Source organism: Baudoinia panamericana (assembly GCF_000338955.1).
Source record: "Baudoinia panamericana UAMH 10762 unplaced genomic scaffold BAUCOscaffold_2, whole genome shotgun sequence".
In the NCBI taxonomy this organism is placed as follows: Eukaryota; Fungi; Ascomycota; class Dothideomycetes; order Mycosphaerellales; family Teratosphaeriaceae; genus Baudoinia; species Baudoinia panamericana.
In genome coordinates, this window is record NW_006911258.1 from 333,636 (window position 1) to 357,670 (window position 24,035).

At 55.2% G+C, this 24,035-nt stretch overlaps 12 protein-coding genes across 12 annotated transcripts; 5 read left to right on the forward strand and 7 right to left on the reverse strand.

The window, feature by feature from the left end:
* Positions 1 to 742: 742 nt before the first annotated feature.
* On the reverse strand, positions 743 to 1,484 carry BAUCODRAFT_144978 (uncharacterized protein; the record flags this gene model as incomplete). Its single annotated transcript, XM_007675033.1, has 2 exons — positions 743 to 963; positions 1,013 to 1,484. 2 exons carry the CDS (start codon positions 1,482 to 1,484, stop codon positions 743 to 745), a joined length of 693 nt encoding a protein of 230 aa, XP_007673223.1.
* A 318-nt stretch (positions 1,485 to 1,802) lies between these two features.
* BAUCODRAFT_342099 (uncharacterized protein) lies at positions 1,803 to 2,820 on the reverse strand. Its single transcript, XM_007675034.1, has one exon. The coding sequence runs from the start codon at positions 2,418 to 2,420 to the stop codon at positions 2,085 to 2,087; it is 336 nt and encodes a 111-aa protein (XP_007673224.1). The 5' UTR covers positions 2,421 to 2,820; the 3' UTR covers positions 1,803 to 2,084.
* A 421-nt stretch (positions 2,821 to 3,241) lies between these two features.
* BAUCODRAFT_51210 (uncharacterized protein) lies at positions 3,242 to 4,843 on the forward strand (the record flags this gene model as incomplete). Its single annotated transcript, XM_007674858.1, has 1 exon — positions 3,242 to 4,843. A coding segment is annotated over one exon (1,602 nt), but the record flags the coding sequence as incomplete, so codon positions are not given.
* Positions 4,844 to 4,937: 94 nt separating this feature from the next.
* BAUCODRAFT_571748 (uncharacterized protein) lies at positions 4,938 to 9,354 on the reverse strand (the record flags this gene model as incomplete). The annotated part of the gene is made up of 3 exons (XM_007675035.1): positions 4,938 to 6,297; positions 6,348 to 8,820; positions 8,902 to 9,354. 3 exons carry the CDS (start codon positions 9,352 to 9,354, stop codon positions 5,324 to 5,326), a joined length of 3,900 nt encoding a protein of 1,299 aa, XP_007673225.1. The 3' UTR covers positions 4,938 to 5,323.
* A 964-nt stretch (positions 9,355 to 10,318) lies between these two features.
* BAUCODRAFT_342093 (uncharacterized protein) lies at positions 10,319 to 10,691 on the reverse strand. The gene has a single exon (XM_007675036.1). It carries the CDS (start codon positions 10,582 to 10,584, stop codon positions 10,393 to 10,395), a length of 192 nt encoding a protein of 63 aa, XP_007673226.1. The 5' UTR covers positions 10,585 to 10,691; the 3' UTR covers positions 10,319 to 10,392.
* A 190-nt stretch (positions 10,692 to 10,881) lies between these two features.
* On the forward strand, positions 10,882 to 11,880 carry BAUCODRAFT_63793 (uncharacterized protein; the record flags this gene model as incomplete). The annotated part of the gene is made up of 2 exons (XM_007674930.1): positions 10,882 to 11,759; positions 11,817 to 11,880. 2 exons carry the CDS (start codon positions 10,882 to 10,884, stop codon positions 11,878 to 11,880), a joined length of 942 nt encoding a protein of 313 aa, XP_007673120.1.
* Positions 11,881 to 12,321: 441 nt separating this feature from the next.
* Positions 12,322 to 13,407, forward strand: BAUCODRAFT_82793 (uncharacterized protein; the record flags this gene model as incomplete). The annotated part of the gene is made up of 1 exon (XM_007674960.1): positions 12,322 to 13,407. A coding segment is annotated over exon 1 (762 nt), but the record flags the coding sequence as incomplete, so codon positions are not given.
* Positions 13,408 to 13,676: 269 nt separating this feature from the next.
* On the reverse strand, positions 13,677 to 14,987 carry BAUCODRAFT_342265 (uncharacterized protein). Its single transcript, XM_007675037.1, has 2 exons — positions 14,184 to 14,987; positions 13,677 to 14,122 (listed from the first exon to the last, which is right to left on the reverse strand). Exons 1-2 carry the CDS (start codon positions 14,611 to 14,613, stop codon positions 13,758 to 13,760), a joined length of 795 nt encoding a protein of 264 aa, XP_007673227.1. The 5' UTR covers positions 14,614 to 14,987; the 3' UTR covers positions 13,677 to 13,757.
* Positions 14,988 to 15,362: 375 nt separating this feature from the next.
* Positions 15,363 to 16,078, reverse strand: BAUCODRAFT_119161 (uncharacterized protein; the record flags this gene model as incomplete). The annotated part of the gene is made up of 3 exons (XM_007675038.1): positions 15,363 to 15,547; positions 15,609 to 16,007; positions 16,063 to 16,078. 3 exons carry the CDS (start codon positions 16,076 to 16,078, stop codon positions 15,363 to 15,365), a joined length of 600 nt encoding a protein of 199 aa, XP_007673228.1.
* Positions 16,079 to 16,359: 281 nt separating this feature from the next.
* On the forward strand, positions 16,360 to 17,487 carry BAUCODRAFT_144985 (uncharacterized protein; the record flags this gene model as incomplete). The annotated part of the gene is made up of 1 exon (XM_007675039.1): positions 16,360 to 17,487. One exon carries the CDS (start codon positions 16,360 to 16,362, stop codon positions 17,485 to 17,487), a length of 1,128 nt encoding a protein of 375 aa, XP_007673229.1.
* Positions 17,488 to 19,425: 1,938 nt separating this feature from the next.
* On the forward strand, positions 19,426 to 20,913 carry BAUCODRAFT_57376 (uncharacterized protein; the record flags this gene model as incomplete). The annotated part of the gene is made up of 1 exon (XM_007674872.1): positions 19,426 to 20,913. A coding segment is annotated over one exon (1,488 nt), but the record flags the coding sequence as incomplete, so codon positions are not given.
* Positions 20,914 to 21,223: 310 nt separating this feature from the next.
* On the reverse strand, positions 21,224 to 22,654 carry BAUCODRAFT_342439 (uncharacterized protein). The gene is made up of 4 exons (XM_007675040.1): positions 22,117 to 22,654; positions 21,697 to 22,043; positions 21,306 to 21,602; positions 21,224 to 21,242 (listed from the first exon to the last, which is right to left on the reverse strand). The coding sequence occupies exons 1-3, from the start codon at positions 22,529 to 22,531 to the stop codon at positions 21,453 to 21,455; spliced, it is 912 nt and encodes a 303-aa protein (XP_007673230.1). The 5' UTR covers positions 22,532 to 22,654; the 3' UTR covers positions 21,224 to 21,242; positions 21,306 to 21,452.
* Positions 22,655 to 24,035: the final 1,381 nt, after the last annotated feature.

Here is a 24,035-nt window from a genome sequence, read left to right on the forward strand (position 1 = left end):
GGCAACTGCATCATATTGCGCCGTGATGCGGCTCAAGGTTATGTATCTTGACGACAACGAGCGCTAGAGTAAGTGCTGGGCTCCAGTATCTCGAGATTACGGTATCACAAGACTTGTCCAGACGGCAGCCACACCATTAGCGTACTTGTTCAGGTGATCATGCGACGCCAGCAGGCCTATGAGCGCTCAATGACCTATCGATGAAGTTCTATCATGCTTCAAGCGCGCTCGTGTTGGCTGACCGAGGACAGTGCACGAGGCGCTCAACAAACCTCAGATGTGGAGTGACGGTGCTTCCCATGTCTGAGCCCAGGAGCCCAGTATGGTACGCAGAAGTCGGCTTTCTCCGCTTAGTAGCGGTGGCAACAGCAACAGCAATTTGCGGTCCTACATGGGTTAGGAGCAAGTAAGATCGGTAATATCTTCGATCTAATGTACAGTAGCACGGGGTATAGTATGCACTCCGAACTCCGTAGAACTCACGAAGCGGAAAGCATCATGTGTTGACTGTCTAATGCTTCTTCTGCCTTCTAAGTACTCCCAGGCCCTGTGGACTAATGGTATGCTCGACAGAAGCATAAGAACCCTACCCCAACACAGCGTTTGGTTTCATTGGCGGAGACGTCGCGCATCGTAGAAGATGAACGGAAATGGTCACTAACGGCAGACTTTCCGAGCGGCGATACACTGCAGAGCAGAGCAGAACAGATAAGCCAGCCATCATGTATCGCATAGCTTCGTCTCAATAGCTACCCTCGGGGAAATCTTCCAAAGGCCCAGAGGTCGCACTCATGCCGGGTGCAGCGCGGACGGCTCGTATAGGCGGTGGCTCATGCATCACAGGGATTTTATCCTCCACTGCAGATATGCTTCTTGGTGTTTCGTTCTCCTTGGACGCCGGGTCCACCAGCTTTTGCTGTTGCTCGCTCGTTGGAGGATTTAGCAACGAAACTGGTTGAGGAACTATTCCTGATTAGGATACGTGCTAACCGGTCAGCATGGGTATACATACTCGCGGTCGTTGCCGCCACCACCTCGCCTGATGAAATTTGTACCACATCATCTGCAGTATCTTTATTCGGTGGCGGTGCTGGCGGTTTGCCATCCTTTTGGGCGGAGAACTGCACCGTCCTCGCCGGCTCCTCCGGCTGCGGCCTGGCGAACGAAAGAGGCTCCATCTTTGTTTCTTCTTCACCTCCTGTCCCTCCAGCGACTGTCGCTACAGGCGTACTATCTGGTTTCGTACGATCTGCTTGCGGAATTGCTGGTTGAGGTTTGTCATGCGTCCCTGTCGCAAGTGGATGGGTTGGTGGTATATTTCTCGGTGGCTGCTGCTGACCTGACGCTACCGCCTGCGGTGCCTTCTTTGGTAGTGCAGCTGAACCTTGCGAGACGGCTGGCCTTGACGTCTCTCTACTTTGCTCCTGCTTGTCTCTCTTCCCGCGTTTGAACATCGATCTGAACGCTCGTCTGATTGAGTCCATACTCGAGGTACGGCGTGCTTGCGATCTGTTCATCATGTCAGGGCCGGATTCGCACACGTAGGCGACGTACGGCTATAGCCATGGGCGCGGGTTTGGATGCATACAGGTAGAGGTAACGAAACCTAACATACCCGTCTAATCAATGCACCGGGACGCGACCCTTCAATTACCCACCAGGCGCAGCTACAGTGACAGGGTCGACGGTCGTGCTATGCGATTCAGGACGCCTGTTAGGCGAACGTGCCGAGTACGGCGATGAAATGATCGCTCCTTGCACGCTCTCGTTCTACAGTCAGGCAGCTGTGACCAAGTGCAGACAGCCGATTGTCGCACCGACTGAATCTGCGAAGGCGCAAACGGCTGTGACTTACCGCTTGCTGCTGCTGGACATTGTACCTGCCCGGTCACGATACGCTATCCAGCTGGACTTTGACCGCTTGCAAACGAGACGAAAGGGTAATTTAGACCTGGTGGAAGGAGCGGAGATGGTAACATAAGAGGACGTTGAGACCCTCTTGCTGCGTCCATGGTGGCGGAGTGTGGAACAACATGTTTCGCATGCAGCCACTGGCCTCCTTCATCTGTGAGGAATGCGCAGCTTTAAAAGTAGCTGTTGTCCAGCTCACGCAGGTGCAGCCGACGATTGCTATTCTTGACAAGCCAAGGTTCCTCCCGCCCCTTGCCGTCTCTGCCGTTAACGGGGACAGTGGGGTTGTGGTCCAGACTGCGTTTCACAGTCGATTGAGAGATCCCCACGTAGCGGACCCTTTCCGGTTGGAGCACGTTGTAGTTAGTTAAGGCGGATCGTTCAGCCACGAGCTGTCGGAGATGCCAGACCCTGACTGATAGCCAGCAACCACGTCTGTAAGCGTTCAACCTATGGACGAGTCGAAGATGTTGGCGAGTAGACAACACAGCGCCGAGAAACAGCAGCATTCTTCTCTTGCGATAGAGTGTTAAACCCTTAACGTCTCCTGCGTATCACTTCTCTCAGCGACTACCAGCGGGTCAGATCCGGGAGGACTGATATATCCCTTTACCAGGGACAGAGAAGTCGGTATCGCTCAGGTATTGATGTCGTTACGATGGCGACACTGGAATGATGTTCCGTAAACCGAGGTTGTTCGCAGACTCCATTACAGCTTGTCGCTGCGTGTGGCTCTGCACCTCCTCTGTGGATTTGTCTATGCTGCTTCCGCTGAGCTGCGACCTACGTAGTCGCTCTCGCCACAATCCCGCATGTCCCCGGACTGGTACTTAACCTTGTATAGCACGCTGGCTACGATTGCACTTGGCTTTTCATCAGCGTGCCTCTTCAGAGAGATATTTGTGCATCATAGAGAATCCTCCGTCCGAAGGGCTCGTAGGGAATGCTACCAAAGCTGGTAGTAAACGCCAACCCTGCCGCATGCTGGGCACGGCATCTTCACTAGAGAATCGCCTGACGTCAACTCATGCATGTAGCAACTCGTGCTGAACAGCAGTGCATGCGAGTAGCATTTCGTGCAAGGGAGATGCTCTACCAGAGGTGGGACGCGGCTCAAGGCGGCTCAGAGCTCGGGCCGGGTCATGACCGCTTCACGATCTCGACATTTCACACAAACGAAGCCATATGTTCCAGCTACCGCCACACGCATCATCTGCACCAGCATAACATGCCGGAAACGCCTAGCGGTACGTGAAGATGACGCTCGTCAGGAAGCCCGGATCCAGAACAATCTATCAGGATATTGAGGATGGGTGATGCTCTGGCGCAACTGGAGGCAGAATACTGCCCGCCATTGGATCCTGCATTACTGTCTGCCATTGTATTAGACTATGACCTTGAGGATTCAGCCGCATTGCAAACTGCGCGACGGACATTAGATGAGTTGAAAGAGTCCGCTCTTGTAGAAGAAGCAGCAGGCTTTGACCCTTCTGGCACCGGTGCGCAGGATGTGGACCATCCCAATAGCAAGCGCGCACAGTCGCGGTCGGAGACCAACGACTCTGAAACGGCCGAGACAGATCTCTCGAGCCTCTCGAACAGACTGTCTACGTTTGAGCTGGAAGACTTCGCGACTAGTTCTGAAGGGCCTGTCTGCAGTGCGGAGGAGTTAGAAGGCTTGGACGAGGAGACGAAACTCCGGCTTCTGCAGGATGTCTTTGCTGGGAAAGTGTCCACCTACAGCATTGCGCACACTTTGCGTAAGTGTAGTGGCAGATGGCAGGCAGCCATGGAGGAGCTGTTAAACCAGGTCTACTTCGAAGAGGCAGAAGACAGCGAGACAGGCGCAAAGGTCCCTGTGAAAGGCATTGAGGCTTTCTTTGACGAAGGCGCGTCGAAGCACAGCCATAAGGCCAAATCGAAAAGCAAGCGCTTGAAGCAGCTTGATACTCGTCGAGCCACTTCGTTGCCAGTGTCGCCTTCCCAGTCACCCGTGCATACTCCGAACAAATGGCAGACAGCAAGCGATGATGTGGATTTTATTGCGTCTAGAACGCGCATATCCTCCACAACCGTGACATCTGTCTACAACGAAAAGGGCGCCTCTGTGCCACAAACTATAAGCGCCCTGCTCAAGCTTACGATGGAGGAGAGCAAACACATTGTAACAGACGACACGGCAGTTGCCGCGCATGCGCGAGACCTTGGTCACACCTTCCCAACTATCGCGCCGTCTTTCTTAGCGGCTATCATCCGCTTGACGCATCCTTCGACTACTGCCGCGTTCGAGCTCGCCGAAGCTCTAACGAAGAAACCTCGGTCGGTTGAAGGAGGCGGCATCCATATCATTCCACGCTACGTTGCCCCTTCCACATCAGACGACGATTCATACCAACCTGCAGCGCAGAAGACGCGCAAGCGAGATGGCATTCAATGGAGCGACGTCGATAGTCCTCCTGCAGCTGCCCAAGCAATTGCCTACGCATCTGCACGATCAGCAGCCTTCTCGCAAGCGAGTGCCGCCCACCGTCGAGCCAAGTCTGACCGCCTAATGGGTGGCGCAGCGGCATACTACGGACAGCTGGGCCGCGAATACGGCGCGCGGACGCACGCCGCTTCTGAAGCAGCAGCTGATGCACTCGCCGCCGCTCAATCGAGCGCCACACAAGTGGATCTGCATGGCATTGATGTATTGAACGGCGTACGCATCGCTTTGGAGAAAGCGGATGAGTGGTGGCAGGGTCTCGGCGAAAGCCGGACTAATGGTAGGCTGGGCGCTACTGAGCGATCAGCTGGGTATCACATTGTCGTAGGTCTGGGTCGACATAGTGAAGGCGGCAAGGGGAAGCTGGGGCCTGCGGTCAGCAAGGCATTACGGAATGAGGGATGGCGGATCGAGCCAGCCGGAGCTGTGATAGTAGTCAAAGGGAAGGCGGCGAAACGATAGCGCAGAGGCTTCTGTGCGGTTCTCGGGCACTGCGACCGAAAAGCACAGTGCTATGATATTCTCTAAGCATTTCCGAAAGACGTGACATGATGTCTTCGCTGTTCGCAGTCCGATTAAGGTGGGCATTGGCCTGCTTGTTGATCGCAGAGTTGTACGCTCTTACACGGCCAGCTTCGATCGTCGGTGACCAGGATACGTTGTCCAGGCTATGTCATGTTTGCCACGAGAAGTTATATATGGCGTTCCATATCCGGAAACTAAGATCAAGCGTGAATAGATGGTAAAACAAGTACATGCTACGGATATATGATGCTTTTCCTGTTTGCTTATGCTACATGCACGGAGAGCACTTTGACCGCCAACATGCCTAGAGTATCTGGCTCCACGCCCACCCATATTGCGCTCGATGTACAAATCAAACCTTCGGCATCATCCTCCGAATGTATCGACAGTGGTACCTTTCCCTCACTGCATACCCTGCGCAATAGCCTCCAAAATCCGCTCCCGCGCACCCTCCACACCCGCTTTATCGCCTGTAATTTCGATAGCTTCGCCCTTACTCGAATCCTTTGGCACCTGAATCTTGGTCCCCGTCTCCTTCCGAATGCCGTTGATCACGCTCCCGCCCGGGCCGATGACATGCCTATACGCTCTCGGATCCGGCAGGATCAAGAAACCCACCGTATCCTGCCTCCCAGCCTCCTCCATGGCACGGTCGAGCTTCGCACGAGCAGCTGCGATGGCTTCGGGCGAGGGGCCGCTGAGAACCCACGGGATCTCGCCATCCTCGGCAGAGGAGTGGAGATTGTGCGTCTCCCACGAGTGGCTGTTGGTATTTGCGGAAGGGTCGTCTGTGATCAGCGGCATATCCCCGCCATCGGCGTTGCGGTTGGGTGTTGGAGTCGACGGCTTTGGAGGCGGGCGCTGACCGGCGTGGTCGACAGTGACCTTGTGATCGTTGCGCAGACGACGGAAGAATTGGCCGTTGTCTGCGATGGAATGGTGGAAGCGGCGCGGCACGTTTATCGTCTCGCCTTCTTGATCCTTTGTTATGTCCAGAATGTGCGCCTTGGCGCGCTCGACATTCTCAGCTTGTCCTGCAATGCGGACGTGCGAGCGCTGGGGGCCTGTGTCGGTCTGGCGAGGAACGTTGATAGATACGCCGAACTGCTGCTCCAGCTGGCGTCTCGTCTCGCCACCACGACCAATCAATAGACGATGCTTGTCCGGGTGAACTTCAGCAACGTCCGTCGTCTGCGATTCTTGTTCCTGGACCAAGGCTTCGATAGCGGCACAGATCTGGTCGATAACAGCTTTCTGACCCTCAAGGCGAATGTTGTTGCCGTCGGCATCCGTCTTCGGGAAGCGGATCATGCGGTTGTGCATGCGAGGGTCATCTGGACCACCGGCCTGGGAGATGATATTCCGAAGGGTAGAACCTGGATGATATTAGCTCTAAGCGTACAGCCATTGTGATGGGATTATATACCTTGCGGGCCGATGATCAGCCTGTGATGCCTGCGATCAACGTCCATATTCCTCGTGACAGTATCATCGAAAGCCTTAGACTTAGACTCGATTATCTTCTTCGCCGTCTCAACAGCCTGCTTTGAGCCCTTAATCTTGATCTCCGCGCGGCCATCAGACCCAATCTCGCGCGAGTTGGGCACATCAATATGCGCGCCAGACTCGAGACGCATGGCCTCCATCTCCTTGCCGCCCGAACCGATGAGCGAAGGCAGCAGACTCTGGGCGACGGACACTGTAGTCGTGAAGGAGTTGTCCTTTACGTACTGCAGCAGACTCAGCAATTCATCACGGCACGCGTCTGCGCCCTTGCTCGGGCCCTTGACGACGACTATATGCGGCTCCTGGTGGCTTCGGCGGTTGTCGCCACCCTCCTCGTCGCCGGTCTGGCGCGTTCGAGGAAAGTTGACGTGGACACCGTACCGATCCTGCAGCCTGTGAATCTGAGAACCACCCGGTCCAATCAAATCACGGTGATACTGTTGTGGGATGTTGAGGTTGTGAGTAGTCTCATCTTGGAGCTTCTTCGCCATCTCAAGGATGTGCTTTTTGCAGGCGTTGGCCTTCGCTTCCGGTCCCTTGATAGTACATTGGCCGTCGCTGACTTGAATGTCAACGTCGAATTCCTCCCGCAGACGGTTGATGTTCTCGCCCTTGCGGCCAATCAAGTGATTGGCGTACTGCTGTGGGAACTCAAACGTGAGCGTGAAGCCGCGTTCGAGCTCATCCTGCTCCTCTTGCGCAACAAAGGCAAGCAAGCTCTCATTGAGCGCGTCCACAAAGTCTTGGGGGCCGCGTAAGCTGACGTTCGGTACTTGGCCGCCCCTCTGGCCTGCTTGACGCATGCCGCCATAGTTGACCTGAACCGGAATCTGGCCCTCCGGTAGGGCAGAATGGTGCCTGTCCACGTGTCGTCGAATCTTGTCATGGAACTTGACAGGCGCCTCCACGTCACGAGAAACAATCTCTTGGTGTCCGTTCATTAAGTTGATGATCTGTTGCTGAGCCTCTTCGAGAGCCTGCTGGAAGGCCTGTACATCCTGGGAAGTCGGCTGTCTGCGTGGCAGATCGTAGTCCGGCGCAGGCGCTCGGTCCTCGAAGACAAGAAGTACAGGCGAGTCATCATCGTCGGGCACGATCACATGGACACCGTGCTCGTCCCGGATGCGCGGCGCTGCTTGCTCACGCAAATGGGAGTGGAAGTACGGATCGACATCGACCGGTTGAAAGCGAGTTGGTGGATGGCCGCTGACCAGGTTCATAAGGTCGGCGCGTGCCTTCATCATGCTCTTCGGATCACGAGCGTATATCTGCCAGTTTCCGGTGCTGTCTGGCACGATCCGAGCATTGTGCATACGCTCAATCTCCGCAAGAGCCTGGCGCTGCTGCAAGTACCGGGTCATGTCCCGAACGTGAGCCTGCGCTCCACGTGGGGCGTTCGCAAACTGCTTGGAGATGTCCGCGTTGGAGCTCTGCATAGCCGAAGCAAGATCATAGACCTTGTTGACTGCTTCCTCGATCTTATCTGGTGGGCCCACAATGGTGATCATCTCGGATTCGTCGTGGTCCGGCGGTAGAATAATCGAGCACCCAGTCTCGCGGAGGAAGTTCTGCAGATCTGTGCCCATCTCGCCAACGATGAACTGATGTCGTCCACGTTCAAGCGCCATCTGCTCCAACGTCAGCTGCCGCTGGAGCTCCTGAACCTGCCTCTCGATCTCCGCCCTCGCTTCCGCAACAGCTTGACGGTCGCCAGAGAGCTGGATGGGTAAGTCGGGCTGAGGCGCGAAGGAGACAGGTTGCCGATTGCCAGGCACTTCCGGGGCCTGCTGACTCCAGGTATGATATTGCGGAATCTGCATGTTAATGTTCTGGCCTTGCTGGCGCAAAGCGTTCATGCGAGCCTGCTGTTGTGAGGCCAAAAACGGGTAATACTCGGCGGGAATATGCTTGAGCTTCGAGTTGATGGTCGATGTATGCTCCGCCACGATCTTCTCGATATCTTGCCTTGCCATTTGAACCGCAAATGGGTCGCCTTCGATTGTCACGTCAACCGTTGCATCATCCTCCTCGAGAAGCTCTGCGGCCTCCTGCTTGGAGATGTTAATCTTAGCACCCGTCTTCTTCGAAATGGCTTGGATGGTAGCCCCTTGCTTGCCAACGACTCTGCCACGAACTGAGACAGGAATAGGGACTTGGACTTTCTGGTTAGAGCAGAGCTGGTTAACAACCTCCTTGAGTGAGGTGCGGACGGCATCGGTAGGCCCAGTGCCTTCGAAGATCAGGTTTCCAGCTGGCCCAGGTCTGTAAGCGATGGTAGCCTTGGAGCGCTTGTTGATGTCACGGATGATGTCAGGCATCGGCTTCTTCAGCTGGTTACGAGGGGTCATCATGGAGATTGGCAAGACAATCTGCTCCTTCTGGCGGCCTGGAAGCTGCATCGGACTGCCCTGCGAGGCAGCAGTCGAGCTCGGGGTCATGGCGCCGGGAAGCGGAGTATCAGTGCGGGATGATACATTCGAGGCCGAGTTACCGTTGGGTGCGCCGTTCGCCATGCCGTTCGCCGCCTTGCCGACGGCTGCTGGCTTCTTCGACCACATGTTCGGAGCTGCCGCTGCCTGCGCTTTTGGAGCGCTCAGAGCTGGGAAGGCTTCTTCGGAGGCGGTATCGATGCGAGGCTTGCTTGCGCCAGCAGTTGTCTGCTCTTCACGCATCGGCTGCTTTCCCGCAGCCTTGGAGGACATAACAGGCTCGGCGGACGGAGCGTTAGCACCAGACGAATCGGTTGGGGCGGGGACAGATGGAGCAGCCGCTGGAGCAGTTGCTTTGGCAGCACCACTCTCGTCCGGGTCATCTTCGACGTAGGCGTGGTGCATCTCCTGCTCCTTTTGATGCTCTTGAAGCAGCTTCTGGGCAGGGCTGAGCTCTTCGCCGAGCGTGGCGACGCCGTTCGCAGTGTCGCTAGCCATGTCGGTATCCGAGGTGGCTGCAGGGGTACAGGTATCCAGTAGCTATTGACCGGTCGTGTGTACGGTGGAGCGGTGATGGACAGGCGCAAGATGGTCGTTACAGCTCGAGGGCCATCTAATCAGACCAGAATGTATTCGAGCAAGTTCTATGAAGTAGCACTTGCACTACCAAGGCTGAGTGTGAAACTCGAATACCAAAGCGATGATGGAAAGCTGTCGAGTGTTTCCATCCAAATCTCAAAAGCTTGGGCGCCGGACCCTTGCTCGGGCTCGGCCGCTGACACCAACCTTGGAGTCGCACGTGCTGACTAGCGATGGATCAACGACGGCGAACATTCACAGCTGTGAGGAATACACATCTCGCACCACCGTCTCTATATGCATTGCAACAGGTGCTGATACATATGTGTATCATGACAGTTCTATGTTGTAGTGAGGCCTCCGTAGACTGCATTGAGTGGCAACCGCACGCTTCTCCACACTCGCCAAGCTCGGGCACGCGCACTCGAGGCTTACCACTCCACCCATCTGCGGCTCATACAACACAAAAGCATAATAAGATGCGGAAATGATTGACTCCAACAATGTGCGCAGCGTCCAATGCAATGACAGGAGTGGCTCCAACAGTCAATCAGACCGGCAGATGCGGTCTCGGGTTGATGCGCTTAGAACAATCGCTCCGCCGCCCCCACGGCTACTCTCCGGTTGCCGTGGGCGGATCGTTGAGGGAACACGGTCCATCACGAGCGGAAGAGGCACAGATGAATCCAGGCGCCCCTGAAGAGCCTCATCGCATTATTACTCTCCATCCTCCGAGGCCGAGACTCCGCAACGCTGATATGTGCCTCGCGCCCCAAAACATGCAAAGCTCTCGCGCTTCCCCGCAATAAGTACTTCTTTCGATGTACCTCCAAGCTTGGAGCTGCATGGGCGGTCAAGCGGGTTGATGGACTCGAGCTGCTTCAAGAAGCCGAGCAGGTGACCTTTCCTTCTACTCCTCACCCTCTTGGCCGAATCGTTTGCACTCTGCTTTGTCTGTTATAGCAACATTATACCGTGTTCTCGGAGATCTCTGGCAGAAGCGAGACGAAAGCGACGACTTGGCTGGAGGGAAAGCAGGGCTCGTGGCTTAGTTGCGGGGCACGCAAACAGTGCCGACGTCGCTGCGAAGGTGAGTTGTCGCGAAGCACCTGTTAGCCGTACCGGGTGCGATCGGGATGTCGAGACCATGGCAGTCACTACGCCACCTGACTTTGCTGGCTCGAATATCTTCACTCTGTACGCTGCAACCACTCTGCAACACTGCTAACCAGCATTCTCCACGAGCAGACCGTCCGCCCCGAGCAGCAGCAGTAATAGCAGCGAGCGGTAACTGTAGCATTGGCTTCCACGACGTTGGTTTTTGTTCAGCGTTGTAGTGTCTTTGAACATTGAAGCTCCACAATGAGCTCAACTCTCGAAGCCGCAAAGCGGCAGACCGACGCCGCCCTCGTGGCAGCCAAAGACATGGCCGCAGATGCACCAGCGATGGTTCAAAAGGCGCGGGAAGATCCCAAGGCAGTGACCCAGGACTTCCTGCAGTCTCCCATCATGCGTGCCGCGTTGCCCTTCGTCAACGGCGGCTTAGCAGGCATGTCAGCCACGGCTGTGATCCAGCCCGTTGACATGATCAAAGTGCGGCTGCAACTAGCAGGCGAAGGCGTCAAAACAGGTCCCAAACCCACACCAATCAGCGTGACGAGAGATATCCTCGCGTCCGGGAAAGTGCTGGACCTCTACACCGGGCTGTCCGCCGGTCTGCTACGGCAGGCTGTCTACACCACGGCACGGTTGGGTTTCTTCGACACCTTCATGAAGAGTCTGGGTGAGCGGGCGAAGAGCCAAGGGAAGAAGGTAGGGTTTGGCGAACGTGCTACGGCTGGTCTGGCGGCAGGCGGTCTGGCGGCCATGTTAGGCAACCCGGCAGATTTGGCTCTCATTCGCATGCAATCCGACGGCCTGAAACCAGCGGGTCAGCGAGCGAACTACCGAGGTGTCGGCGACGCGCTCATGCGAATTGCACGGAACGAAGGCGTACTAAGACTCTGGGCTGGTGCATACCCCACTGTCGTCCGCGCCATGGCACTGAACTTCGGCCAGCTCGCTTTCTTCTCCGAGGCAAAAGCGCAGCTGAAGAGTACCTCCATGGGGCCGCGGGCGCAGACGTTGACTGCGAGTGCTATCGCAGGTTTCTTTGCCAGTTTCTTCTCGCTGCCATTCGACTTTGTGAAGACGCGGTTGCAGAAGCAGAGTAAGGGACCAGACGGGACTTTACCGTACAAGGGCATGTTCGACTGCTTCCAGAAGGTCATCCGCGAAGAAGGTCCGCTAAGGTTCTACCGTGGCTTTTCGACGTACTATGTTCGGTGAGCATCAATCATGCCAACACGGCTTGCCGGAACCAAGCTGACATATCGATTTAGCATCGCGCCACACGCCATGGTCACCTTGATTGTTGCAGACTACCTAAACTTCATCACGAAGTGAGCGCGTGTCGAGTTCGCGTAGGAGTTGGTGCAGATTAGATTTTGATCTTGGGCCACATAGGACAAATTGGGGATGGGAAGTATTCCGGCGTCGGTGTTAGTATGGTAGATAGTGGGGGAAGATACCATGTCAATGCCAGACGGCTTGTTACAGCGTGATCACGTTGATGCCGTTGAACCGCTTCCCTTTTGGTTTCTCTGATGCCCGGGGTTCAGTTTCTCGTGAGCGACCGAGCCGATGCTGTGCCTGAGGCAAGTGAACGCGTTCTTCGCTCAATCGCGTCCTCCACCGATTTCTTTACATTTGGACATTCCGTCATCACTGCACATCATACCAACAATGACTACAGCGAGCATCCGGGCAACACCATCGGTTCGCAGCTCTCGTGCTTCGGTGGTGTCAGGCACACCAGCAACTCGACGCTCAACGATCGCTCCGTCCACACAAAGTCGCACCAGTTCGAACAATCAGCTGCCATCCTACGAGCTGCCCACTTTCTCCCTAAACCCTGCCGCACAACGTGCTCTTGCTGACTTGGCCGCGCGCAACCAACACCTGACCAAGCTTGACAAGCACATTGACGAGGCGCAGTCGGCAATCGGTAACTGCGCGGCAGAGATCAATGACCGGCTACGCGCGAAGCGTGACCAACGGCCGAGGAAGCGTCGACGCGATGCTGCCGAAGCCAGCACGCCGGAGAGCGGCCAGGGCAGCGACGACGAGCATCTGCGCAGCCTGGCTGAGCTGGAGGATAAGGTGGTTCGGATGACGCAGCGGATGGAGGAGAGCATGCGCAAGATGATCGACGGCAAGTACGGCGTGGAGCAGATCAAAGACAGCCTGAATGAAGCAATGAGTGAGGCCAGAGCCAATGCAAATACGCAGGCTAGCACGCAGCAGCTGCCTTCACAACGCCGATCGCGAAGGATTGCGGGCTCGGACGACGAAGGAGACAACCACGAAGATGAAGAGTACCCAGAGATCACGCCTACTGATCCAACGAGCGGCACCCAGCGGCCAAGCGCTCCCAGTGAGAGTTTCAGAAACAAACTAGAAGATGCGAAGACGCGTTATCAGAGTCACAGCCTGTACAACCGCTACGCGGAGAACAACGACTACGTCGATTTCAAGCGGTTAGTGCACGACGCGCAACAAGGAGGTGACGACAAAGTTCCCGTCCCCGAAAAGCGCACCTGGTTTCAGGAGTTTGAAGCTCCACCGCCAGGCGTTACGACACATGCACAAGACGAAGAAGAAGACGACGATGATATTGCAATCTCACGCGCTACGATCAGCACCAAATGTCCGCTGACACTGCAAGAGTTCCGCGATCCTCTGACTTCCAGAAAGTGCAACCACAGCTTCGAGGCCAGCGCGATCACAGAACTCTTACGCGGCAAGCAAAGCGTGCAATGCCCATGTGGCGGGTGTCAGCAAATGCTGGCCAGGGACGATTTGCACCGTGATAAGGTGCTCACCCGCAAGATCAAGCGCTTACAGCACGCTAAACAGCTTGAGGAGGAGGATGGGAGGCCGTCTAACTCTCGCGGTGGCGAGAGTCAGCGGAATACGACCGTAATCGACGATGATGATGGGGAGGATATAGATGCAATCGTGGAGCGACAGACGCAGGGGAAGGTGAAAGGCGAGGTGGACGGAACCGCGAGGCTGAGTCAGAGCAGTGGAGAGGCTGAGGAGGACACTGTGGTGGAGTGAGCTCGATGAAGGTTCAAGGTGGTCGTTGTGCATCAGCCAATCATGACATTCGAGCTGTTCTCCAGTGCGGCCGTTATTGTTACAAGCATGCTCAAGCAAACACGAGCCACCCTCTACGAGCGTACAGACCCGTTCGCCTGCAAAAGAACAATCGCCAGAGCTCACGATTTCCAGTCATTCCCCATCAGCCGTGCAGTCCAGCTCCTTTCCTCAAGCTTAGAGCTCGCCGTTGAATTCTTCTCGATATCTGTCTCCTCGACCCTCGGTCCTCGCTTATGCCCATACGGCTTCAACGGTGTCGCATCCTCGTCTCGAGTAGGCTTGGACCCAGCGAATCTGCCCGCATGCACAGTGACACGCCGATTACTGCCGCCGCCACGCTTCGACATCTGCAGTGCCGGCGTTCGCGCCGTGCGTGGAAAGCGGGGAGTCAGTGGCGTGGCAAGGCGTTCGGCCGCGCGTGCGATGGAGGCGCGGATGTTCCATTGCCTGCGTTTAGCAAGAACGAAGAGGATGGTCGAGGCAACTATTGATATCTTGTCAGCATTTTGCAGCGAAGAAGTGGAAAAGGTGGAATGGCGACTTACTGCCGAACACCGCCACGATCACGACTACGACAATGATGGCGATCATCCCACCTTGACTTATCCCGAATGACTGCCCGGACCCGGAAGCGCCGCCGTCTGTGTCGACTGTGGCGCCGCCATTATTGGTGCTGGGATCTGAGCCGTTGTAGTCCGATGTTGCGGGTGGAGACGCTGTGGACGTCGTGCTTGCGGTCGTCGATGAGGTGGCGTCCAAGGCGGAGGCGCTGCTCGTGCCGGTCGCGAGAGTTGGTTGGGTTTGGGTTGCGCCGACCTGTATTGATGTGGACTGGGACTGCCGCTTTTGGAGCAGGCTGAGTGGTGCGGTCGATAGCGTGGTGCTGGGACTGGCCACAGAGTCTACAATGCTTGTTGTTTGGCAAAGCACTGGCGCTGCTGCGATGCAGGCGAGAAGGAACCGCGCAGGGAGCATTGTCGTTAGAATGCGTCGCTCGTGGAGATGACACAGGCCTGCCTGCAAATCTTCCCGGCGCGCGAGTTTGACAGAGAAGTGCAAGAAGACGACGAGGTAGGAGGATTGATAAGGAGTGGTAACGTTGGTACGAGCAGTACAGATTGCACAGGAAGATACTCGCCTTGTCGGTAATCTCAACCGTTCACTACGCGCCGGGAAGAACAAGCCATTGATGAGCACCAATTGCACCTGTTGTCACCATCTCCATGCAGCTGGAGTCGAAGGGTCAAATGCTTGGGTGGGATGGGCGCTTCGTGATGAGATGAGGTGCGATTGCCGCCTGTGATTGGCGGAGACGAAGCGCCACGCTAAAAATCATGGGGAAACTCCGGATAAAAGCATGGTCTGGTGTTTCGAGGCATCCTTGCGTGCTTCATGGGGCTTCCAGGTTCTCGTAGCATTCGACCACGGCGTCGTGTGTGACGAGCACAATCTTGTCGGCAAAAGTCGTCAGTATTGTGTGTATCTCGAGACCACAACCAAGCGAATCTCGGTCCGTCTTGATATGTACATTAAACGCAACGGATGAAAGTCTCCCACGCGTTTTCCAAATCCCAACGGCAGCGCTCAAGGGCTGCATACAAAGGACCCGAACAGTGTACGACTCGTATGTGGGAGGGGCCGAGACAGGCCGACGTAGATCGTATGTCGTTAATTGCTCCGGACGCCGTTGCTATGCTGCAAATCTTCGTCGCAATCATTACGGATCATGCATACATGTCATCATACTCGCCATCCTCGTCATCCTTCGGAGGAGGTGGAGGTTTTTTCTTGATCAGTACTTGCCGGTCAAGTGGGCAGGTGGGATTTAGCTTGAGCCATGGCTGGATGCACTCAAGGTCGAAAAGATGGTCCTTGTGGCACGGTAGTTGAACGACGAGTGGATGCGTGTCTGACAAAGTCAGCACCGACGTATTCTTGTTCTCCAGGCGAAAGACTGGTTGACTACGTACCTTCCAGAAACGGATTGGAACAAATGGGACAGCTCATCTCGGCCTTGAGTTTCTTCTTTGGCACCCGATCCAACTGTTCGATGAACTCGTCGCTCACGCCTTGCACTTCTGACGGCGGATGCTCGGCAGAGTGCATGAGGCTCTCAACCAGGTTCGAGAGAAGCTCGTTGCGGCCAGCATCCTGGGCCGTTTCGCCACCTACAAGCATCATCCCGAACGCATTTGCAAGATTGCGAAACGCCGCCGCGATATCGCGAGGCAAGGGCACGGAGTTCGCATTCTGCGGTTGTCGGGAGCCAGACGTGTCGACGAAGTCTAAGGTGCTGAAGAATGTGGAGAGATCTGGGCGACGGCGGGGTTGCGAGGTGTCATGTTGCTCTCTGGGAACGTTGTGCTCCACTATAATGCGTCAACAGCCAGCCGCAACAGACATATTCGCACATAGTCTTCCTACCATCGTATTGAGACATTGCTGGATGTAATACTCGAGGTTTTGTGGAGTATGAGTGCGAGTTAGAGAGCGAGCACTTCCATACAGGCAGCTCTCGGCGTGCGCAATAACCAAGCAAACGTTCTCGGCATCTTCGGCCGGAGCGGATCTAGCCCCATTGTCATTGCCGTTTAAGGAAGTCGTTCATGCACAGACATAGAACCCTGCACAAAACGCGGCTGGATATGTTCACATCTTTCACAATAGTCAACCCTGTCAGCAGTGGCTGCATGTAGAACCCTTTGCGCACGGCGCGCAACGATGGGCAAGTCGTCAAAGGACAAGCGAGACGCCTACTACCGTCTAGCGAAGGAACAGGGCTGGCGAGCGCGATCCGCGTTCAAACTCCTCCAGCTTGACGAAGAGTTCAATCTCTTCGAAGATGTGTCCCGCGTTGTCGATCTCTGTGCTGCGCCTGGTAGCTGGTCGCAGGTTCTGTCCCGCGTGCTGATCCAAGGTCAAAGGATCGGTAGGGCGGCATGGGAGGACAAGCGGTACAAAGAGCTTCTGCAACTGCGCCAGACTGGTGACGAATCCATGCAAGATTCAGATGCTCTGGCCCCCGCGCGAACAGTCAGTCCAAGGAACGATGTCAAGATTGTAGCTATTGATCTGCAACCCATGTCGCCGCTCGAGGGCATCATATGTCTTAAGGCAGACATTACCCACCCCTCCACCATTCCTTTACTACTCAAGGCGCTCGACCCTGACTATGACCCGGCCTCAACCTCTATCGAGACCGCTCATGCGGTCGATCTTGTGATATCGGACGGTGCACCGGACGTCACAGGCTTGCATGACTTGGATATATACGTCCAATCACAACTACTCTGGGCTGCGCTGAACCTGGCCTTGTGTGTACTGAAACCCGGCGGCAGGTTTGTGGCCAAGATTTTCCGGAGCAAGGATGTCGACTTGCTCTATGCTCAGCTGAAGGTCGTCTTCGAGACTGTCGCAGTCGCCAAGCCGAGAAGTAGTAGGGCCAGCAGTGTTGAAGCATTTGTTGTCTGCACCAATTTCCGCCCTCCGAAGGGGTTCAAAGCTAGCCTTGAGAAGCCCCTGGGTGCTGGCCGCAGTATCCGGACTTCCCAAAAGCTTCCGTATAGCCAGACTGGTCCATCGCGTACAATCCGTGAAGATGGCATCACCGAGCTTGACCTAGGGTCTGACTCAGACGCAGAGGACAGCGAAATCCGCTGGATCGCGCCGTTCTTAGCATGCGGTGATCTGAGCGCATTTGACGCAGATGCGAGCCATAAGCTGCCGGAAGGCCATGTCAGCCTCGATCCTATACAACCCCCCACCGCTCCTCCATACCGAAAAGCGTTAGAGGAGCGGAAGAAGATGGGCGGAGCTTACGGGAAGACGAAGCTTAGTAGCATCGAATAAACGACAAGATATTGGCTCGTCTTCACTATGTGGAAGGCTTCGATAGTAGCATGCGGACACCCTGGAGCTGCCTATAGTGTGCGGAAGCCGGAAGGCGAACGATATGGGCTGCACTGAAAGATCGGCTTGCCACCGCATGGCTGGCCTCTTACTAGGAAGCCGGGCAGCCGGACTACATAGGCATACAGAATCGGCCCTTTTCGGGGCTTTGCTGGACAAAGCCATCGGTGGCTAGACGGGCGCAGCAAGCAGGCCTTCATGAGACGTCCCAGATTTGGCAAACGCATGCCTGGCGTCGTCGCAGCGTTAGTTTTGGGGGCACTGTAGCCGCACTTGTCGGGTTCGACGGCTGTGAGTTTGGACCACCTTTCTCACAATGCGCGACATCTACCGCCTCACATCTTGAGCAGATGTGCAGGTACTTCACAATCTTTCAGCCGGGATCGCGGCGCAAGTTGATGTGCTCTTGCCTGAGAGTGCTGTACCTGCAACAGCCGGTGAGGACTGCCGCTGCCAAAAGGAAGTGCTAAAGACAGAGTTCATTATTCTATCTCATGGCGATTGGATCAGTGTTGACACTCCTATACGAGTTGTTGTGGACTGATTGTCAAATATCATAAATCTGGGAAGGTCGAGGCGCCGCCGTAAAACAAGCGCTCTTAGACGCTAGCGGCCATCAAACACCCATCTCCACAGGATAAGGCTTCTCATACGCACCTAGAAGGGCGACAGCATTGCCAATCTTCTTGTGATCGGGAGATGGACTCCTGATTCCTAACGAGCAGCGAGTTTGGAGAAGGGCGCGAAGGTGTAGCCAGTTCTGAGTGAAGATCAATGACCATAGAGGGAAGTAGAGGTGGCACCCTTACCCCGACTGCCGAGCGTTTTTCTGTCCGGCCCATCAGCTCCCGTACCATCTGCATAGCCACCTCGGCAGTAGGTAGCTAACCTTACCACCGCTGTCGCCTGGGCCGAGCTGCTTGTGGTACGTCAACAGATCGGCCCTATTTTCAGATTGTCTTCTATGCTAAGTGGGCTTCCTGGGCGAGTCCGCTCGAAAATCTGTCTCCGGTGCGACGGTGTCGATACGGTAGCTTCTCAGCCGTGAACACACAGAATAGCGATTTATCAACTGTTAGACGACTATGATTGAGGCATTTACATGGCTGCAGAGTTGCTACTCGGCCTTCATACGCACCCGTGAAGGCCCGCATCCTTGCGTCGATTGCTGTGAACATTAGACTTCGAAAAGACTAATGCAGCGTTGGGTATTAGTCTGCACGTCTATCGTGCGTAACGGGCTCTCTGGAGAAGACAATGCAGGCGCGTATTGTGGCAGATCCCTCCAGAGTTTTTGGACGCCGGCAGGTGAATAGCAGTGGCGTCTGCGCAGCCCGCGACACCCGTACCGCTACCAATGCACCACCGCTGGAAGATGTTGAATTAGAGAGTATGAAAGATGGCCCGGCTGGAGTCGCCAGCGGGACGGCGGGAACTAGGCTTGATCAAATTCGTCCGGGGTTTTCGGCCGTAATAATACATGCGATATCACGGATCATCTCTTTGTTCGGCCGCCTCATCTGCGGCCGTAACAGCTCAAAGGAACATACAATGCGTGCGCCGCTGTGGGACTGTCTACGGCTTGTCTCGTTGCAGTCATACATAAATGCAGGTCGCCAAGGAACCCTCTGCGTACAGCAGATCATACCCTCGTAGTACCACATATACAACGCAGCTCCGACGCAGTGGTTTCGTGCGGTCCGCCGTACACCTTGATTACTCGCTTGCAATATGTCAATCGCACACGAAGGCGCTACATCGACTGGATTAGTGCGAGGCAACAAGCACATCATGAATGACAGAACAGCAGCAATACTGTCGGACGCCCACGACGAGCCTATCGCCTCACACGATCGAGCTTTCGACAAATTTCCCAACCTACCCTCATGGCGCAGGGGCTTGATCTTTTTCGGTCTTTGCTTTGGCCTCTTCCTCTCGCTGATGGACACCTCGATCATGGCGACCGCCGTGTATACGATCTCCCTGGAGTTTGACTCCTTGAGCAAGACCTTTTGGGCTATCCTCGCCTACCAGCTCGCATACCTTGGCTGTTGTGCAATCTTCGCCCGCATCAGCGACTTCGTTGGCCGTAGGAACGCCGTAATTGGCGCATTTGCCATCTTCGTCGGCTTCTCGCTAGCATGTGGCTGGTCACAAAACATCGAGCAGCTGATCGTCTTCAGGACGTTCCAGGGCATCGGAGGCGCAGGACTGTATGCTTTAGCTCTCATCCTGCTGATCGAAACCAGCAATGTCAATATGCTGGCCTTCACCTCAAGCTTCATCGGCGCCACCGTATCTATATCTGGAGTCATGGGTCCCATCATCGGCGGCTTATTCACACAATATGTCAGTTGGAGATGGATCTTTTGGCTTAACGGACCGTGCGGAGCAGTCGCCGCTTTTTGCTTCCTCCTTGGATGGCCGTTGAAAACGAAGGCTTACAATGAGAGCGCTCGCAAATGGCAAGAGTTTGACTACCCTGGCGTCCTCCTGCTGATCGCTGCCTCCGTTTTGGTCGTCTTCGGCCTCCAACAAGGCGGATCTGGTGAATACCAATGGGCCAGTGGAGTAGTAATTGCGACTATCGTCGTAGGCGTATGTTGCTGGATCCTCTTGCTCCTATGGCAGTTCTACGCTTCTCGGAAGCGCAACGACTCCGTTGCATCGATCTTGCCTTTCGAGTTGATTTCTAATGTACCGATGCTCGCTGGTATCATTTCGACCACCTTGACCGGCTTTACATATTTTCTAGTTCTCATCTCGACGCCGCTGCGATTCCAAATCGTGAACCTCAAATCACCGTCAGGGGCTGGAATACATCTGCTACCATTGCTTGTCGCAACCGGCATTGGATCATTTGTTGGAGGTGCACTCTCCAGCAAAAGAAACCGGACGTTCTCCACCATGGCTGTCGCTAGCTGCCTCATCTTACTCGGAGCCGGACTTTTGTCGACCTTAGGGTCTGGCATTGCCATCGAGCACAAGTGCTACGGTTTCCAAGTCGTCGTAGGACTGGGCGTTGGCATGACCTTCTCCTCCATGTCCGTCATGGCGTCGCTTCACACGAACGCTAGAACACATGCCATAGGCCAAGGAGTCGTTGCTCAGATGCGCATCTTCGGAGGTGCCATCGGAGTCGCTGCAAGCAACGCGATGTTCAATGCAGTCTGCGCATACCAGCTGGTCGGGATACTGACGCCTCAAGAGATCACCGACCTGCGCACCAATACCGCCATTATCAATAGCCTTGACGAGACAAAGAGGCACGCAGTCAGAATAGCGTACAGTGTATCCTACGACAAGAGTCTCAAGGTCTGCGCATATATCGCTGCTGTAAGCGTGGTTGTCAGCCTGTTCATCTGGCAGCGGGATCCGCCACTTGTCAGTAAGCCGGAGATCCAGCCACCAAAGGCGGAAGCGGTGACCGAAAAACCTGAGGAAAAGGTCTAGCCAGTAAATGTCTGTATGCAAGGGCGGCTGGTCAGCTCTTATGCGTTGCTGCGCTGATCAGATAGACATGTGTACCATAAGTAAGGATAAGATCTGGTATCGAGTTGCTCAACATACGTTTGCTTACCACATGGTCGTCGTACCATAGACCGGCCGCTATGTCCAATGTCGAGGGTATTGCTCGAGTCCACCAGCCGCGGGTCGGACTGGTTGGTAAGAGACTCGGGACGGTCTGCAGATGACTGAACAATGTGTATGGTTAATTTATCGTACTCTCTCTTGTTGACACTGTTTCGTACACGAACCACGTCCGTTGTGAGGTCTGATACAAGCATCACAAGACACGAACACTGATACAACAATCGCCTATCTCTTCGCATCTCGTACAGGATGGCCGGTGTCAAGCTCTGCAGGTTCCCTACCAGGTGCTTCCACCAGAGGCCGGCTGGAGTCTACTTCGACTGGCAATATATCGTCCACTGCCAACTTCTGCTGCATGGCACCTCCGTGGGGGCCCGGAGATTGATCGTGATACTCCTGCATAAGAGTCTCGGCCTGTGGCTGCTGCCTTGCTCTGAGCTTGCGAATGTGGGCAAGCAGACCTGCAATGCCAGCTAGCAGGAGTACGAAAACCTGCAGTGGCGCAAGCTATGTTCAGCGAGATAAAGCCGATGTTCAAGAGCACTCAGAGCTTACCGCAACTGCAACGCCAATGCCTGCTTTCGCCGCTGTGGATAAGGAGGCTGAGCCGCTCTGGCTTGACGCCGCGCTAGGTGCCGCCGCGGTACTGGATGGCAGTAGTGATGCCGGCGTACTAAAGCTGCTACTCGAGGAAGTTATGGACGTGCTTGTGCTTGCGCTCATTCTCGTGCTCGATGCAGTGCTTGTGGTTGAGCTGGTACCCCAGGCGATGACACTTGGAGAGGGAAGGACGAAGTTGGAGGTCCCTGAACAACATTCGGACTGTGCTAGAACGCTTGCGCAGCAATAACTTGTCAACTGGTTGTTACAGGACCATATGTATGTCCGACCGGATGAGTTCGCTGACAGTCAGGTCTGCATCAGCGATGACCTCGTGTATAATAGACGAAGTTATATGTCGCGGATTGCACTTACACGCGGTGCATTCAGTGTCGCAGCCTTCGAAGTTCGCGTTCGAGCAAGCCGGAGATTGGTAGAGGCCTGTGAAGTTGTAGTACGTGCCGCCTTCATTCGTCAGTGAACCGTTGGCGTGATTGTTGATGTCCTGACACAAGCCATTCGATACGCAAATGTCTGATTGCAGGCAGCAGGAGTCTAGTCCTGGGCATTGGACGTATGCCTGGGAGTTGATTACTGCGATGTTGCCGTTGCGGAAGTAGCAATAACCGGCATGGCTGCTGGAAATGTATGCGAAGAGGGAGAAAACGGAGAGCGCCAGCCTTCTCTCAGGGTACTGCATAATGGAAAGCAGGACAAAAGTATGTATGAGTAACACGTACACCCGCACGGTTTCACGTTGCGGTCGTGACTGTCGACAGCTCTCACACATCGACAGCCATGAGATATGGGATACGGCTGAAGGGCGGTTCCTTTCATTGGTCCGGTCCTCAATATTGTGGCGCCCAACGCATCCCGCACAAGCTGCACGGGCCGTGATCTCGACCTCACACTCCTCATGTGCAGACAGTTTCTTGCATCCGGGCCGGCATGTACATCAATGCTGATCAATTAAAAGCAGGAGACACTCAGAACCAACGTCTCCGAGACCGCGACGATCTTGCGTCAGCCGACTCGCTTTTAAGAATAGTTCAGAAAGCGTCAGGACCTGCTAAGGCACACCTCAAGCTCCCCCTATGACTGTACTGTGCGCCATGCTGGGATGGAGACGAATTGGCACGACCATATAACGGGCATCAAGTGCGGAGAGTGTGCCCACGAACCGCTTCATTATAATAGCAATGTAGGCTATCACTGGTATAGCCGGCATGCATGTATGAATGCCTACTATGCCCCGTGATTGAAAGCTGAGTCTTTGCTTCCACCTGCTTTTCTCACTCCGATGCTTTTCTCACAACAAGCTCTCGAGATCCGCCTTTGCTGCGTCGCTCGGTCTGCTTTGCGGGTTCCTACGCTTGGCGGCCTTCTTTCTCTCTAAACCGACAGACACCGACGTTGCAACTTCAGCCCATGGAGAATGCCGGAGGACAGCTGGCTAACGTTGGAACCATCTCTGTCCTTGGAGTGACATTTCAGAGCTATTTCCAAGGCGCAGCATCCACCATAGAGTTCCATAAACTCTTGCGACCGCGCGATCAGTTGAAACCCAAGAGCCAATTATCCGGCCTCATTTTCGCCTCGTCTCTGCTCGTTCGGTAGTGGATCAAAGGAGATGCCGATGAGCTTGCCATAATCGAGATGTAAGTTGGGCTTGCACAGCTACTGGTCTTCACATCTCTTGGATTGATCTGCTTTACCTCGCCTTCCCACATGAGCGCTCCATGTGGAGGAATAATGCCGACAGGAAAGCAAAGACTCGAAAATTTGAGCGCGGACAGGGCTCCACTCGCTACGCGGTTCCGTAATACTTTTCTGGACATGCACCACAATTTTGTGGTTCCCGTACCGAGTGGTGCTCTTTGGACACGTTCGAAAGTATGGCGGAGACAGGGGCCCAGTCTGGGTACTCGGGTCATATACGGTACAGTCGAAATGGATCAGAGTGTTTGTTAGCCCAAGCTTCCCCTACTTATACATTGACCGACTTGCACCGGCGGGTTCATGCCCGTTCAAGCGATTGTCATCACCCCTTGCGGTATTTTCCTCCGTGTTGTATTTGGTCGCTTGGTCCAACACTGTCCGAGCTTACTAGGTTTCAACAGGAAGGAAGGCAGACAGGCAGGCAGGCAGGCAGGCAGGCAGGCAGGCAGGCAGGCAGGCAGGCAGGCAGGCAGGCAGGCAGGCAGGCAGGCAGGCAGGCAGGCAGGCAGGCAGGCAGGCAGGCAGGCAGGCAGGCAGGCGGCAGGCAGGCAGGCAGGCAGGCAGGCAGGCAGGCA

Coding starts and splice junctions, on each gene's coding strand:
- BAUCODRAFT_342439 (XM_007675040.1), bottom strand. CDS start 22,531: ATGTGTGAGAGCTGTCGACAGTCACGACCGCAACGTGAAACCGTGCGG. Junction 22,044..22,116: donor CGACACTGAATGCACCGCGT/GTAAGTGCAATC, acceptor CCTGACTGTCAG/CGAACTCATCCGGTCGGACA. Junction 21,603..21,696: donor GCATTGGCGTTGCAGTTGCG/GTAAGCTCTGAG, acceptor CTGGCATTGCAG/GTCTGCTTGCCCACATTCGC.
- BAUCODRAFT_342099 (XM_007675034.1), bottom strand. CDS start 2,420: ATGCTGCTGTTTCTCGGCGCTGTGTTGTCTACTCGCCAACATCTTCGA.
- BAUCODRAFT_342093 (XM_007675036.1), bottom strand. CDS start 10,584: ATGGTCTCGACATCCCGATCGCACCCGGTACGGCTAACAGGTGCTTCG.
- BAUCODRAFT_342265 (XM_007675037.1), bottom strand. CDS start 14,613: ATGCTCCCTGCGCGGTTCCTTCTCGCCTGCATCGCAGCAGCGCCAGTG. Junction 14,123..14,183: donor GATCGTGGCGGTGTTCGGCA/GTAAGTCGCCAT, acceptor AGATATCAATAG/TTGCCTCGACCATCCTCTTC.